Source organism: Sarcophilus harrisii, chromosome 1 (genome assembly GCF_902635505.1).
Source record: "Sarcophilus harrisii chromosome 1, mSarHar1.11, whole genome shotgun sequence".
Classification (NCBI taxonomy): Eukaryota; Metazoa; Chordata; class Mammalia; order Dasyuromorphia; family Dasyuridae; genus Sarcophilus; species Sarcophilus harrisii.
The window spans coordinates 639,472,978-639,489,876 of record NC_045426.1 but is presented as its reverse complement, the minus strand read 5'-3'; the positions used below and the strand labels follow the sequence as shown (position 1 = coordinate 639,489,876).

Here is a 16,899-nt window from a genome sequence, read left to right as displayed (position 1 = left end):
GTATACATGTCCAAACAGTTATTTTGCTGTACAAAAAGAATCGGACTTTGAAATAGTGTATAATTAGCCTGTGAAGGAAATCAAAAGTGCAGGTGGACAAAAATAGAGGGATTGGGAATTCTATGTAGTGGTTCATAGTCATCTCCCAGAGTCTTTCACTGGGTGTAGCTGGTTCAATTCATTACTGCTCTATTGGAACTAATTTGGTTCATCTCATTGTTGAAGATGGCCAGGTCCATCAGAATTGATCATCATATAGTATTGTTGTTGAAATATACATTGATCTCCTGGTCCTGCTCATTTCACTCAGCATCAGTTTGTGTAAGTCTCTCCAGGCCTTTCTGAAATCATCCCTCTGGTCATTTCTTACAGAACAGTAATATTCCATGATGTTCATAAACCACAATTTATTCAGCCATTCTCCAGTTGATGGGCATCCACTCATCAACAGGCATTTTTTTAAGAGTCTACGATGTGGGGCAGCTAAGTGACGCAGTGGAGAGAGCATCAGCCCTGAAGTCAGGAGGACCTGAGTTCAAATGTGGCCTCAGACACTTAACATGTCTAAGCTGTGTGACCCTGGGCAATCACTTGATCCCAATTGCTTCAGCATATAAAAAAAAGAGAGAGTGAGAGTCTATAATGTATAATGTACCCTGCTGATTATACAGAAATGAAATAATTCCTTTACTCAAGGAACATGTACACATATACACACATATACATGACGTGTAAAGATATATTTATGGTTTCAGCTTATCTTTCCACATTGACTACACATTACTGACCTTCACAAGTTCTATGTTCCAGTCAAACTGACATATTTATTATTCTCTTTGTAATGGAGATAATTAGGAGAGATTCCCCCTCTCCTCTGGTTTGGCTACACACTACACATATATACATATGTACACATGAGTATTTAGAAATATGTACAAAAATATGTGATAAGAGATTGACCAATGAATCCAGTCTTTTTTTTTTTTTTTTAGCTTGGCAATACTTTTTTTCTTTATTTTTAAAAATTTTAATAGTATTTTATTTTTCCAAATACATGCAAAGATAGTTTTCAACATTCACATTTGTAAAACTTGTGTTCCAAATTTTTCTCCCTTTCTTCTCCTCCCCTTTCCTTTCCAAGACAGCAAGCAATCTGATATAGGTTAAACATGTGCAATTCTTCTAAACATAGCTCTATATTTGTCATGCTCTAGGAAAAATCAGTTCAAAAGAGAAAAAAACTTGAGAAAGGAAAGGTTGGATTCATTCACAATTATGGGTGGCATTTTCCATCACAAATCATTAAAATTGCTTTGAATCAGTGCATTGTTGAAAAGAGACACGTGCATCAGAATTGATCATCATATAATCTTGTTACTATGTACAATGTTCTCCTGGTTGTGCTCATTTCACTCAGCATCAGTTCATGTCTCTCCAGATTTTTCTGAAATCATCCTGTAGATCATTTCTTATAGAACAATAATATTCATATACCATAAGTTACTCAACATTCTCCAAATGATGGGCATCTACTCAGTTCCCAGTTTCTTGCCACTACAGAAAGAGCCGCTATAAGTATTTTTTGCACATGTGGGTCCTTTTCCCTCTTTTATGATCTCTTTGGGATACAGACCCAGTAGAAACATTGCTGGATCAAAGGATGTGCATAGATTGATAGTTCTTTGAGCCTAGTTCCAAATTGGTCTCCAAAAAAGAACAGATCAATTAACAATTCCACCAACAATGTATTAGTATCCCAATTTTCCCACTTCCCCTCCAACATTCATCATTAACTTTACTGTCATCTTACCCAATCTGAGAGATGTGAAATGGTGCCTCAGAGTTGTCTTAATTTGTATTTCTCTAGTAGTGATTTAGTGTATTTTTTCATATGATTAGAAATGGTTTTAATTTCTTTGAAAATTGTCCATATCTTTTGACCATTTATCAGTTGGGGAATGACTCGTATTCTTATAAATTTGAATCATTTCTCTATATGTTTTAGAAATGAGGCCTTTATCAGAAACAATGGTTGTAAAAAATTTTCACCAGCTTTCTGCTTTCCTTCTGATCTTGACTGAATTGGTTTTGTTTGTGCAAAACTTTTTTAATTTAATGTAATTAAAATTATTGATTTGTATTTCATAATACTCTGTATTCATGTAAGCATCTAAAGATATAAAATTTCCCCTAAGAATTCCTTTGACTGCATCCCATAAATTTTGGTGTGTTATCTCATTATTGTCATTCTCTTGGATGAAATTGTTTCTGTGATTTTTTTGTTGGACTCGCACCTTTTTTAGGATTAGATTATTTCATTCCAATTAGTTTTTGGTCTATTTTTCCATAGTCCTTTATTAGAGATGATTTTTATTTCATCTTCATATAAAAAGGATGCATTTACTATTTTTTGCCTTTCTGTATGTGATTAATCCCTATTATATGGCCAGTTTTTATATAGGTGCCATGTACCACTTAGGAAAATATACATTCCTTTCTATTATCCCCATTCAAATTTCTCCAAAGGCCTATCATACCTAACTTTTCTAAAATTCTATTAGCTCCTTTCATGTTTATTTTGTGATTAGATTAGATTTATTTAGTTCTTACAGAAAGAGGTTGAGATCCCCCACCAGTATAATTTTGCTGTCTACTTCTTGCACTTCTTTAGGAATTTGAGCGCTATACCACTGTTGATATTACTTCATTATATATGGTACCCTTTCATAAGATGTAGATTCTTGTCTCTTTTAATTAGATCTATTTTTACATTTGCTTGATGTGATATCAGGATCACTGCCCCTACTTTTTTTTTTTTTTGCTCTAGCTGAAGCATAAAATATTCTGCTCCAGCCTTTTACTTTTACTCTGTATATCTTTTTCTGTTTCAAATGTGTTTTTTATAAATAACATTGTAGGATTCTGGCTTTTAATCCATTCTGATTTCTGCTTCTGTTTTATGGAAGAGTTCATTTCATTCACATTCACACTTAAGTACTACTCTGAATTTCCTGTCATCCTATTTTTCCCAATTTATTCTTTTCTTTCTCTTTTTTCTCTTTCCCTCCTTACCACTGTTTTGCTTCTAACACCTCCCTCAATTTGCCTTCCCTTTTCCTCCTTCTATTTCTGCCCCCCTTTCTGTTAGCCTCTCTCTTTTCTTTCCCCTTTCCCCACTACTTCCCTATAGGGTGAGACAAATTTCTATCAAACACACTATGAATGTCATTCCCTCTTTGAGCCAAATCCAACAAGGTTGAGGTTCAAACAATGCTATCTTCCTTCCTTTTTTCCCTCAACTGTAATAGGTCTTTTGTACTAATTCATGTTTTGTAATTTACCCTATTTTGTATCTCCTCTTTCTTCTCCCAATACAATCTCCTTTCCACCCCTAATTTTTTTTGCACAATAAAATCCAACTTATACCTATATCCTTATATGTAGATATAAACATATACATACATACACACATATTCCACTCCACCCTCCCCCACATACATACACACACATTTCTTTCCTATTCCTGCTGACCCTTTGCTTTAATTCTGCTTCTAACTTGCTTTACTTAATCTCCCTACCCATGGATTCCCCTTCTTCCCTCAGCCTTTGCTTCCCCATATACCCATCCCTTCCCCCTTGTTTCTGTATACATTTTGAAAGGTATTGTACCCTTCATGATATATCTATGTAGTTTTGCAAATTTATAGGTTTTCAGAACTATGAGCTTCCTCCTCTAATGGCTTCGGTGTGTATTCTTCCTCTGTACCTCATTTGTATAACATAATTAATATTTTCACTTTAATTCCTCCCCAGTATTTCTTTTGCGCTGTCATATTATAGATGTCAATCTTTAACATATGACATACATTTCCCATATTTAAAAAAAAAAACATAATTTGTCCGTGTTGAATTTCTTGACATTGATCTTTGATATTGCCTCTTATATGTTAAATTTTCTATTAATTTCAGGTTTGGTTGATACAAAGGCCTGAAAATCTGCAAGTTCATTGAATGTCCATTTTTTTCTTACTCAGTATTATGTAAATAATTTTGTTGGATATGATATTTTTGTCACAGGTCTAATTTTTTTGATTGTTGGTAAATACGATTCTAGAATCTGTGATCTATTATCCTGGCTGCTTCTAAGTCCTGTACAATTCTAATTGCAACTCCAATATAATTGAATTTTTTTGTTGTTGTTCTTTGTAAAAGTTTCTCTTTGATCTAGGGGTTTTAAAATTTGGCAATTATGTTTCTATGTATTTTCCACAAAGAATCTCATTGAGATAGTGATTTGGTGGAGTTTTTCTATATCTACTCTCCCTTCATGTTTTGTTACTTCAGGATAATTTCTTGTGTTATTTCTTGCATTATTATGTCAAGATTCCTTTTTTGGTCACAGCTTTTAGGCAGTCCAGTTATTCTTATATATTTTTTCTCTTCTGGATCTGTTCTCTAGATATGTCATTTTTCTTATAAGATGTTTTATATTCTGTTTTGTTATTTCTTGGTCTCTCATAGCTTCACTGGCTTCCCTTTGCCCAATTCTAATTTTCAAAGAGTTATTTTTGTACTTTTCTAGTTTAACTTTTTTTCCATAATCTTCTTGGATTTTTTGGATGGTTTTATTATTATTATTCTTTAGTTTTTCCTCGGTGTCCTTCATTTGATTTTTAAATTCTTTTTTGAGTTCTATAAATTCTCTCTGGGCAGGGAGTCAATTTGTGTTACTCTTTGGGCTAGAAGATTTTTATACTTCCATGTCCTCCTCTGAAGATGACCCTAAGTCTTCCCTGTTCCCATAGTAAGTTTCTGTAGTTGGGTTCATTCTTTGCTGGTTCATTTTTTTTTTTTTTAATAAGAAATCATTAGTGTAAGCATCTCTAATCCTGAGGTAGGTGGGGGATGACGCCTCTGGCTTAACTTAAGTTCTCCCTCTCTGACCTGGAACCCCAAACCAAGAGCTCCTCCCTCTAGCAAGTGCCCATAGCCAGCAGTGTCTGCCCCACTGCTTCTACACTGCCATGTGCTTGTACCTTCTTCTCTAGGGTTGTGTCTCAGCAGCACAGCTGGGCCTGGTGTTCCACATAAGCCAAGGTTTCCTCAGTCTTCCAGGACTCAGACCCCCAACTCCTCAAGTAGTCCAGGAGGTGAAAGTTTCTATGGTTCTTGCTGAAGGCTCTAGCCATACCCAGCTAGCCGGGAGCTGTTTGCATTTCACAGCCAGCCAGGTTATATCAGAATCATTCCTCTTCTGTTTCAAGTCTTTATTTTTCACCAGTCTGTGTTTGCCCTGGGGCATAAATTTGTTATATTTGTGGAGAAATCTGGAGAGCTTGAAATTTACCAACATACTTCACAATCTTCCCAGAATCTTTCCCAAATTACTGTTTTTAGTTAGCTTTTTTTAACCTCTTTTTGCATTTGGACAGTTGTACTTTGGGAGTACAAAGGAGTTGTTTTCTGTATATATTTTTTTCCATTTAGTCAAATTTAGTCTTTAACAAGTTTTCTTTTTCCATTTTGCCAAATTTATTTTTTAAGGAATTGTTTTCTTCAGGGAATTTCTGTGCTTCCTTTTCCAAACTATTGGCTTTTTGCCCCAAACTTTGATAACTCTCCTGCAAAGCTCTCATTTCTTTTTTCCAATTTTTTTCTCTCTCTTTTAAGATCTTTTTTGAATTTTCCAAGAGAGCCTTTTGAACTTGAGACCAGTTAATAGCCTCTTTTGAGGTTTTACCTGAAGGCATTTTACTTTTTCTGTCCTCTTCTGGGTTTGTGTTCTCATTTTCCCTGTTTCCATAGTAGCTCTCTGTGGTCATAGCACTTTTTGCTTTTTTGCTCATTTAAAAGGTTGAGATCTGCTCCTAGGGCATAGGGGAGATTGTCCCAAGCTTCCTCTGCAAGGGGACAATGGCTTCTCACTTACTCTGCTGGGACCAGTGGTGCTGCAGGGTTTCCCACTGCACTGGGGTGGGCCTGGCGAAGTCCAAACCTGTTAATGCTGGGGTTCAGGGGCTCACATTTTGCCTTTTGTAGTTATGTTAGAGTTCTCACAGCTGGTCTGTTGATCTATGGCCTTATGAACCAAGACAGAGTAGCCAAAGCTGTTGTACTTCAGTTAGATTCCTCATGTTGGGCCTCTCTGCTCCACACCTGTGCTGGACCAAATTGTCCTCTGCCCAGTTGAGCTAGATCTTTCCTGAAGTCCTTCCAAGATATCTTAAGCTAGAAAAAGTTATTACTCTCCAAATGTTTGTGGGTTCTGTAACTGCAAAATCTGTTCAGAAGCTTTATCTAGTTTTGATTCTGTAGAGAGCTGAAGAGAGCTCAGGCAATGTCTTTTCTACTCCCCACAATCATGTCTCTGCCTCCCCTGCCATAATATCCATTAGACTCTAATTGGTTTTTTTTTTTTTTTCTGATATATTCTTCCTTGATGGGAGTTACTTGTTTATTAAATGGTTGATATAATTCACTTGAAAATCCATCTGAAAATTGTATTCTTTTTCTTTGGGAATTCATTTATGTCTTGTTTCTTTTTTTGAGATTGGGTTATTTAGATTTTGTAGAGGACTGAAACTCTTGAGTAGATGCACTGAGGTTGATTCAAGCACTTAAGGCTAATTACTGATTGGACAATACTCTATGGACATGTGCTTGGGGAATGGCCCTTCCCATTATCCTGTGCTGGCTTGATAATTGGTGTATACAGAGAATTGTAGGAGGGACTAGGGGGTCAAGTAAGACTAGCCAGGGTCACTTCTGAGCAGGAGACGAAGAGGAGAGATCGTGGAGATTCTGCATCCATCCAATTCAATCCTACTCCTAAAGACCAAAATAAAGACTAAGGACTCTTTTCTGAGTAAAACAGGAGGCAATATCTTTAACTGATGGGAAAGTTGGGGTTTGTGGGGGGGGGGGGATATAATGTTGATGAAGGCTTGAGGAGGGAAAAAAAATATCCATCTTGCCACTTTCCCGGATGTCTTTTTAATGTAGTTCTGTCCTACCTCTTTTTCCCTCCTCTGTTTTGAAGAGGGCTAACTTTCTGGATGCATATTCCAATATCTCAACAGCTCTTGTATATTTTATGAGATCCTATTTTCCTCATTGCTTATTATGCATATTTGATATATTAGCATAGTGGTATATGAGGCAATGGATTTTATTGTTGTCTTTCTTCTTGTGTAATCTCTACTTGAATTAATGATGCTCTCCTATATTGTATTTGCTATTCTGTGTATGACAGACATATTTTTAATAGTAGTTTGTTCTAATCCTTCTATCTTCAGTTTAAAAATCATCATATTTGTAAAATCATAGGCAATTGTATTATTTTTACCAGCTCTTATCACATATAATAATTGCTTGTAAATTGATTGATTGCATAACCAAGAACCCATCCTTCCAGTTACTAGGTATTGCCTTAGCTAGATGTTAATTTCCTTTCCCCTATTTGGCAACAGTGAAAAAAATCACCTTCCATGCAGAATTTCCAGAGGTAGAGCTTTTGAGAATAAAGAATTGGTGGTCTTTTCTCTGCCCTGGCCAGACTACATATAAGGGCTATGTTTTGTTCTGTGAATCATGTTTTAGGAAGAGTATTGATAAGCTGAATGGTATCCAAAGGAAGATGAGAATGGTGAAGGACCTTAAATTCATGTCCAGTGAAGATCACCTGAAAGAATTAAGAATGTTTTGTGTAGAGAAGGAATATTCCAGTATTCGAAGGGTTGTAATGTAGGAAAAGGACTTCATTTATTCTCTTTGTCCCAGAGGGTAGAATTAGCAGCAAAGTATAGAAATTTCTAAGAGACAAAGTTATGTTTCATGTCAGGGAGATTTATCTAAGATTTAGAGTTATATAGGAAGTGACTGCCTGAAAAGGTGATGTGTTCCACTTCACTGCAGGTCTTCAAACAAACCCTGAATGACCATTTGAGTATATTGTAGGAAGGCTTCTTTTAGGAGTTTGGATTGGTAGATGACTATTGAAATTTCTTCCAGATCAGATTCTGTGATTATATCATTCTTTTGTTTCTTCCTTTCCCATCTTGTGTACAGTTAGTTATCAAGTTCTGGTAGTTGAATTTCTCTTATATTTCTCTTGTCTCACCCCTTTTCTTTATTTCACTGCCCATTTACTTAGTACAGCTAATTTCCTATCATCCTGAAGCGTTAAAATAGTCTCAGCACATCATCTTATCTTCTTGCATCCTCTCTCCTATTGCATTCCTTCATCTGCAAATCATCCTTAATGTTAGTTCCAAACTAATTTCTTTTCTGTATAGGTCCAGTTATGTAATGCTAATATTCAGAATCTTCAGTGGCTCATTATTGCCTGCTGAATAAAACTTAAATTACTTACTTTGGTATTTTAAGATCCTATATAATTGTTACTGTCCTGCTTTTCCAGTCTTAATTTCTAACCTGAACCGTGCACATAAGCATACCTTTCAAAAGAACTTTGTGCTTTACTCTTGATTCCTTGTCCCTGGAAAGTTACCAATGCTTTAAAGCATAACTCAAATTCTTTCCTTTCTCAAATAGTACCCTTCTTTGGATCTTATATTCTATTTTGTTTTGCACCATTTTCATGTACTTACAGTACATGAACTGAGCTATAAGCTCCATGAGGAAAAGTGTTGTCTTTTTTGCCCTTTGAATCAAGTCCAGTGTGTTGCCCACATTAAGTACTTCATAAATGAGTGTAGATTTGAATTGAACACTTACAATTGTCTAAGTTTATGAAATGATACCAGTGCTATCTAACTTTTACTTTTGATTTTTTTTTTTTTTTTTTTTTTTGTGTTCTCTCCCTTTGGGTAAGATTACAAAACTACAAGAAGTTCATGAAAGCAAGCCAGAAGCTCCTTGTTGTGGAAATCAAGGAATCTGTGAAGATGGGAAGCGTTCAGCAAATAAAGAAGATCCCTTAAATAAAGTCATCATTGGGGGAAAAAAGGGAATGAGGAAGTATGTAAGCATTCTAGATTGGAGCACCATGGAAGAATCAAACAACAAAACAGTAGTAAGCAACCGGACAAAAGATGTAATTGGCAAAAATAAGCAGGAAGTTCTTAAAGAAAAGGACTCAAAGAAAAGACAAGAAAAACATCATAAACAAAAACATACCGAGAAGTCTCAAAAGGCAGGGAAGTCAATAAAGGAGAGTGGTAGTGAGCACAAGAAAACAAAAGAGAAGATAGGAAGAATTGAAATGATTGAGAGGAGCCATGGTGACACTCAAGATGTCTTGAAAGAAAAGGCTGAAAAGGAAAACAACAATACAAAAGAGAATATAAAAGAATCTGAAAAAAAAGAAAATGCAGATAAAGTAGAATATGATTGTATCAGCAGAATGGGAGGAGATCATGAGAAATGGCTGGAGAGCAAAAAAGATGATAACAAAATGGTTCCTGTGGAAATGGGCACTGAAAAGAAAAATCAGACACTAAAAACCCCCAAAGGACAAAAGTCATTTGAAGGGAAACATATACAAAATAATGAAAATAAAGGGGAAAAAGAACTGAGGGTTGAAAAAATTAAAGAAGAAAATGAAGTTGAAAAACAAGATGATACCGTGAAAGCAAAGGAGAGGAAGCTACAAGAGAATAAAACTAAATCAGAAACAGTGGTTTATAAAAAAGAAAAGAAAAGGAAGAAAAGCAAGGAAGAAGAGGAAGGTGTGCACAAGTTAAAAGAAAGAAAGATAGAATATTGGGGCCTAACGGAAGAAGGACAAAGAGAGAAAAAAAGAGAGATAAAAACTGAAAAAGAGGAAAGTGGACAGACTCAGGAAGAAAAACCTAGAAGCAGCCATGAAGGAGGGAAAAAAAAGAAAAGACAGGAAAAATCAAGAGAAAAGAATGAAGCCATACAAGAAAAAGATCTAAAAGACAAGAAAGAAGCAAAAAATCAATTCCTGGTAAAGAAAAGTGGAGCAAAAGATAAAGTGAAAAAGGAAAAGCTGTTAGTTAATGAACAATGTACCAAGAAAAAGGAAAAGAAAAAAGATAAAGAAATGAAGAAAATCCCTAAGGAGGAAAATGAAAAAGGAAAAAAGAAAAGACAGGAGGAAGAAAACAAATGGAAATGGTATGTTTTACTAGACTGTAGGTCTGACCTTTCCTTTGAACAGATTTCAAACAAGTGCATTGTTTTTGTGTTTGAAAATGAAAGTATAGCTAACTTCTGCTTTAAGTCTTTTAGAAGAAAACATTACATAAAGCTAATGTAAATTTTTTCTAGAAAGTTCATATTAATGCATGCTTTAAGGAAAAAGGTAACTTATAATTTCTCACCTTTGCTGAGAATTGGGGTGTTTGGTTATTCTACTAGCCTGATTGAATAGACTGGCCATTACTATCTGTGGCTGGCTATATGGGGCATATAACAAAATCACTTAATACTAATACTATGTAGAACAGAATGTAGTCTAGTTTTAAACATAAACTTTAGAATATTGATCGCCTAAGAGTTATCATTAAGTCTATTATACATATACAAAATGATATATAATATCTGGTTTCTAAGAAAGATCTAAAATTTTCATATTGTAAGTAAAAATTTTGTGGAAGTTTTAGAAAATTTGAAGAATTATAGGATTTAGAGCTGGGCAGAACTTTAGAGATCATCTAGAAATGGTCAGTTAAATCAACAATCATTTATTAAGTATTTACTATGACCCAGAAATTGAGCTAAGCAATGGGGCATATACAAAGAAAAACAAAAGCACTCCCTGAAGGAGATTACATTATAATGGAGCAGATATGTAAATACCTAGATTCATGCAAAATATGTATAGAGTAGATGAAAGGTCATCTCAGAGGGTAGGTAACATGGTTAGTCCCAATTAATATGAAAAATGTAATCCCTGAAGACTTTGACTCATACTATTAGAAATTATACTTAAATAAGAGATTGATTCTAGCCCAGTGAAAATGTACATTAAGAATTCAAATACATTGGGCAAGTCACTTAACCCCAATTGCCTCAGCAAAAAAAAAAAAAAAAAAAAAAAAAAATTCAAATACTACAACCCTTCTAGTGGTTTCATTTATTGTCACAAATAGGAACTCAGCAATAGGGAGACTGCAGAAAATAGGATTTGAGCTGAGCCTTACAGGTTAAAGAAACATAAGGAATGGGGGGAGAAATGGAGTTGTGTTCAAGGAATTACAAGTAGGCCATGTTGCTGGAATGTAGAATTGATGAGGTTTAGGTTTGGGGGTTCCCTTTTGTCAGGGAGTAAAATGATGAGGTCTAGATTTAGGGAACCAAAATGAGATTAGGGTTCCTGGTGGTCAGGGAATTAAATGATGAGGTCTGTTTGGCAGATTCAGGGAACCAAATGGAGAGGTTTGGCTCCCCTACACCCCCTTGGGATTTAGCATAAGGGTAGGGAGTTTTGGGGAACCCCCTTCTGGCAGCACAGAGATTCTCTGTAAAGGAATTTACAGACCCAAAAAGGCTAGACTGATAAAAGAGGTTTATTATTGGCATTGGGAAGTCAGCCAAGAATAAACTATGCAAGAATAAAAAGGCTGAATTCCTCAATGGAGGAGTTCTGGCAGAGAAGTAAAGTTTAGAGAAATCCTGACAGAGAGGCATAAAGTCTCAGTAGGGAAATAGGTGAGGATAAAGAGAGGTTAGTGCTGGAAGAGAATCTCAGCGGGCAGAGGTTTCCTTGGCATAGCCTAGCATGGCATAACATGGTCACAAGCATGTCAGGTCCTCTGCAAGGAGTTGTTCCAAGTTGGCTCTTTTTATCTACAAGCTGGGTTTCAGCTTGGGCTGGAATTTGAATAGAATTGAATGAGTCTCTTTAATTCAATAGGGTTGGAATCTTCAGCTCAGGACTGAACCAACCCTACCTAGATAACAGAATGAAGCTGTTTATCTTGTTTCCCTTTGGTGAGGTCTTTCACTGAGGCAGCGTTGTGGGAGATTTTTCTCAGAATGTGTGGAGGTTAACCTACTGTAGAATATTAGAAAGATAGGGAGGAGCCAAGTTAGGAAGAGCTTTAAAAGCCAGAGGATTTTATATTTAATTTTGGAGATAGTGAACATCTATGGATAGAGTATTGAACCTGGATTTAGGAAGACCCAAGTTCAAATCCAGCCTTAGAGACAACGGTATGATTCTGGACTTGTCACTTCACCTTTGTCTGTTTCAGTTTCCTCTTATGCAAAATAAAGATAATAGCTATAACTCTTCAAAGCTATTAAGAGTATCAGATGAGATAATGTTTGTAAAACACTTAGCATAGTACCTGGCATATCATAGGTCTTTAATAAATATTTGTTCTCTTTCCCACTAGAGTTTATTGATGAAAGAGAGAAGGGCAGTATAACATGGCCAGACCTGTACTGTTGGCAAATGAGCAGATGGTAGATTAAAATGTGGAAAGACTTAAGAAAGAGATAAATTAGAAGACCTTTGTAATATTGTAGGCAAGAAGCGATGAGAGGTCTGAACTAAAGTGTTTTTTATGTTGAGTAGAGCTATGGGCATCTATTTGAGAAATAAGTATAAATGTAGAAATGACAAGAATTGGCAATAAATTGGACTTATGGGGGAGTGAGAGTGAGGAATCAAGAATGAACCAAGTGAAAGAGACAAGACAATTGGGAAAGATCTCAGTGATGTAAGATAAGACAGGGAAGGAGAAAGTGTAGCCAAGAAAGGCCTAAGCAGAATTGAGAGTGGAAGGAATGATGATGTAGGTGAGAGTAGGTTCCTTATCTATAAAAAAGAACATTTAAATGACTTAATAATGAGTGATTGAATGAAAAAACATTAAGCACCTATTCTTTAGCCAGGTCCCGAGGACACAAAATAATGTGAGACAATCTTTGTTGTCAGAAAGCTGACATTCTAAAAGGGGTACAGAGTTTGTATGGGGAATTTTGAGCTATAGGGCAACTGATTGTCACTGTTCTTTCCAAAAGCAGGGATAGTATTTATTTGATTACTGATCCCAGTAGAATGGGGATATCTCAAAAGAAGAAGCATATTGTAGCGGAATAGATGATAGGATGTCAGAAGTGGATAAGATTTGTGTCAGATACTTTGTTATTGTTGTATGTTTGCTTGTTGATATGGAATGATTTCTAAATACAAGGGGCAAAAAATTTTGTAAAAAAAAAAAAAAAAAAAGATTTGTGTCAGATATAGACCTATATTTCTAGATATAATTAAAGAAGTTTGATGGTACAGTAATTTAGAGTGCTGGGCCTGGAGTCAGAAAAACTTTAGATGTTGGTTGTGTGACCTTGGGCAACTCACTTTATTTCCTCAGTTTCTTCACTTGTAAAATAAGCTGGAGAAGAAAGTGATAAACCTTACAAGTATCTTTGCTATGAAAATCCCAAATGGGGTTGCAAAGAGTCTAGAAAAATCTTCGAGATCCTTTGAAATTTGGAATCAAACTATTATTTGATGGTTAAAATTTCTCAAATTAACCAATAGACACAGAATCAGATACATTACCTGGATTTTAAAAGTTGGCTCTGGTGTATGCTTTTCAAAAATGATGGTGAATGCCAAAAATTGTCAAGAAAGGCCTGAGGGGGAAAATGAATTCTGAAGTTTTGTTGACAGTGTACTGGTATTTTAGAGCCACTAGGTGTCAGGATAAACCAAGAATAAACTGAATGAGTAACTTCTAGATAGATATCTTTTAAATGTGGTCCTTGTTCATTGAATAAATTAGAACAGTGACTTTAAAGTCTATTTTGTTAGCCAGATGATCCAGCCCTACAAGATATTTTACGTAATGCTAATTTCTTTAAAGTTTATAAAGTGTGTTCTTCAAAGTAGCCCTGTGCTGGTTGGGTAAGTATATTTGTTCCTTTTTAAAGTTTAAAAAAAAAAAAAAGACTCAAATTTATCCATGATTGCACAATTAAGAGATAACTGAAGCAGAATTGAAACTTTTTATAAAACAAGGGGAACTATGTAATTTCAGGTGCCTTTTAGTTGTACAATTCTTCAGTTCATATGGATTCATGATTTAAATTCTGAATATCTAAATTCTATTAGTATTTTAAGAAATGAACATAAAGAGGGAAAGGCATCAAATCTTCAGATAGTTGGTATCAAATATCCACAGCCCTTATTGGTTTCTCTTTCAACTTCACATTTAATTGATTTTTTTTCTGGGTGTATGAGGAAACCTAGCCACAGCCAAGGTAAGCTTTCTCTACCTTTCAGTTCTCATTTTAAATAAGTAGTAAAAAGTACTTTCTATTATGGACTTTTAGTACCAAAAGGAATCATGGAATGGTACACCTAAGCAGCAGTCACATTTTACAGGTGAAGAAACTGAGGTCAGAGTAAGTAAGAAACTTGATTCAACATCATAGAAATAACTGGGAGAACCAGGTTATAGCATTCCTACTCTAATGCTGATCTATTACACATACTGCCTTCTTCAAGGTAGCATCATACCCCTTTCGCATCAGTACTTGATATATTCTTTTAAGAATCAGATGGAACATAACATTAGGAGAGACTACAGATAAAAATAGAGCGCTGGTTTTGGAATCAGGACCTGAGTTCAAATCCTGTCTCCCTTGTCAAATTTGTTATTTGTGTGTCATTAGACAAGTCACTTACCCTGGATTGATCTCAGTCTCTTCATCTATTATTAAGGAATTGTAATTGGCCTTTAGAGACTCTGTCAGTTTTAAATCTAAACCTCTTAATACAGAAAAACCGAGCACCTACAATGTTAGAATCAGGAAGGACTGTGGTGTGGCTGTGTAGGTATATAGATATGCTGTGTGACTTTCAGGCTTAGAACTACACTTCCCAGAATGCTGCATTCTAAAAGCACAGTGGATAACAAGTGTATGTAAATACAGATTATTTCCGGGTAAAAGGTCAACAAACCAGCTTATGCAAGTATCTTAATTTTTCCACTTGGTCTCTGGTTAAACAAACATGGTTTCTGTTGTGATTCTTTGGGATGAGGATTAATATTGGAAACAGATTATGGCTTAAAAAAGTAGTCTCTGGCATGTGGTATGATACCAAATCTAGTCACCTCCTGAACACCTGGAGAAGACAGTGCTTCTGGCTGGTGACAGCACAGAGAAGAAAGGGATCTGCAGGGTCTAGGTAAGTGTTGATTGAGATTTTTCTGCTCCTTTTTTTCCCTTTGAGGCAGAAGAAAGTACTCTTTCTCATTTTGAGACTGTTTGCTGGATGTCCACCCACCTCACTCTCAAGTCTCAGCACCTTTGACAGTGAGTCTCAGGACATAATTAAATTTGTTACCGAGTAATTTTTCTGTTGTATCTGACTCTTCATAACTCCACTTGGGGTTATCTAGGCAAAGATATAAGTATAGTTTGCATTTCCTTCCCCAGCTCATTTCACAGATGAGGAAGCTGAGACAAATCAAGGTTAAGATACTTTCCTTTGGGTCACATAGCCGGAAGTGTTTAAGATCAGATTTGAACTCAGAAAGTCATCTTCCTGACTCCAAGCCCAATGCTCTATCCGACCTAGTTGCCCCTACTTTAATGTAGTAAAAGTTATTAAGGATTCAGTAGACACTTGATTTCTTGTTTTGATGCTGCTCTTAAGGAACCTAATAACCTTGCTTAAGGTTCTTTATTGCTCTGTGCTCTCATTGTTTCAGTTGTCAAATGAGTAAGTTGGATTCATTGATCTATAGGGTCCTTTACAGTTTTCATATTTATAATAATTCCAGTGATTCTTGAGAATTCATAGAATCAAGAAGTATGAGAGACCTTGCAGGTTCTTTAGGAGATAGTGTGGTTATGATGATAAAAGCACTAGAAGTGGGATCTATGGGTTTTGTTATGACTCTGGGCAAGTCATTTTCCCTCCTCCTCATTGTCCTTTGTAAAATGGAGTTTAACTAAATCATAATTAAGGTTACTTATGCTGTTCGATTATGTCTGACTTATAGTGAACTGGATTTGAACTCAGATCCTGTCTCTCTGCTCTATCCATTTGCCATTTTAATTAAAAAGGTCACTTATACCTCTGAAGTATTGTAGTAAGGTATAAATATTATGAAGAATTTGTAAATTAGCTTTAGGCCCTTTAGATCACAATGAAAATTCAGAAAAATCCTAGGTCAGCTTGTCTATTACTTACCTAAACGGAGGAGAATCTTTCTAAATTTCATAATAATTATTCTTTAAATGCCTTAAGATAAAAGTGAAAACCCTTTCTGGCTAACTCTAGGTTCTTATATTAGGGGGAGGGGAGGATTTGATAAATATAATTTGAGCCAACCCCAGGGTTTTAGCAGTCGTAAGTATAGACTTTTTTCTAGCTTTTGATGAAAGCAGGTGAGTGAAAAAGTATGTATGAAGATAGAAATATAAATCAAACACAGTTCCTCCCTTTGAGAAGTTTGCATGCTAATGGTGAAGCTCCTTATATAAGGGGCAGCTAGGGCACAGTGGATAACTCGGGAAGACTTGAGTTAAAATCCAGCCTCAAACACTTAAATTATATGACCTAAGTCACCAAACTCTGCCTCAGTTTCCTCATATGTAAAATGAGCTAGAGAAGAAAATGGTAAGCCTGCTCCATATTGGCCAAGAAAATTCCAGATGGGATCATGAAGAGTTGGACGTGACTAAAATGAATGAACAACTCATGGGTAATGGGTAATCGGGGACAAGGAGGGATATTTTGGTTTGAAGCATCTCCAAGCTTGTGAATGAAATAATAAGACAGTTGATTGACATAACCTTTCCAGAGGCTGTGATAGAATTTATAGGATTATGGTTCTTTTGTGCCTAGAGGTAGAGGGAAGTGGTAAGAAGTTTGGTTTGGAAATCTGGTTGTAGAGTGGGACATGGCAGCAGAATGGAAAAATGTTTTGTAAAAAATGTTCTTGTTTT

At 35.7% G+C, this 16,899-nt stretch overlaps 1 protein-coding gene across 3 annotated transcripts in view; it reads left to right on the top strand.

The window, feature by feature from the left end:
* The window catches only part of TOP1MT (DNA topoisomerase I mitochondrial), a 79,365-nt gene that overhangs the window by 25,968 nt on the left and 36,498 nt on the right, over window positions 1-16,899 (top strand). For 2 of the 3 annotated variants that reach the window (XM_012542004.2, XM_012542005.3), the window contains exon 8: window positions 8,834-10,101. In XM_012542004.2, the coding sequence (XP_012397458.1) occupies window positions 8,834-10,101 (1,268 nt within the window). Of the gene's footprint in view, window positions 1-8,833; window positions 10,102-14,874; window positions 15,131-16,899 lie in introns of those variants that run through there. The other variant, XM_012542007.2, reaches the window with a different exon arrangement.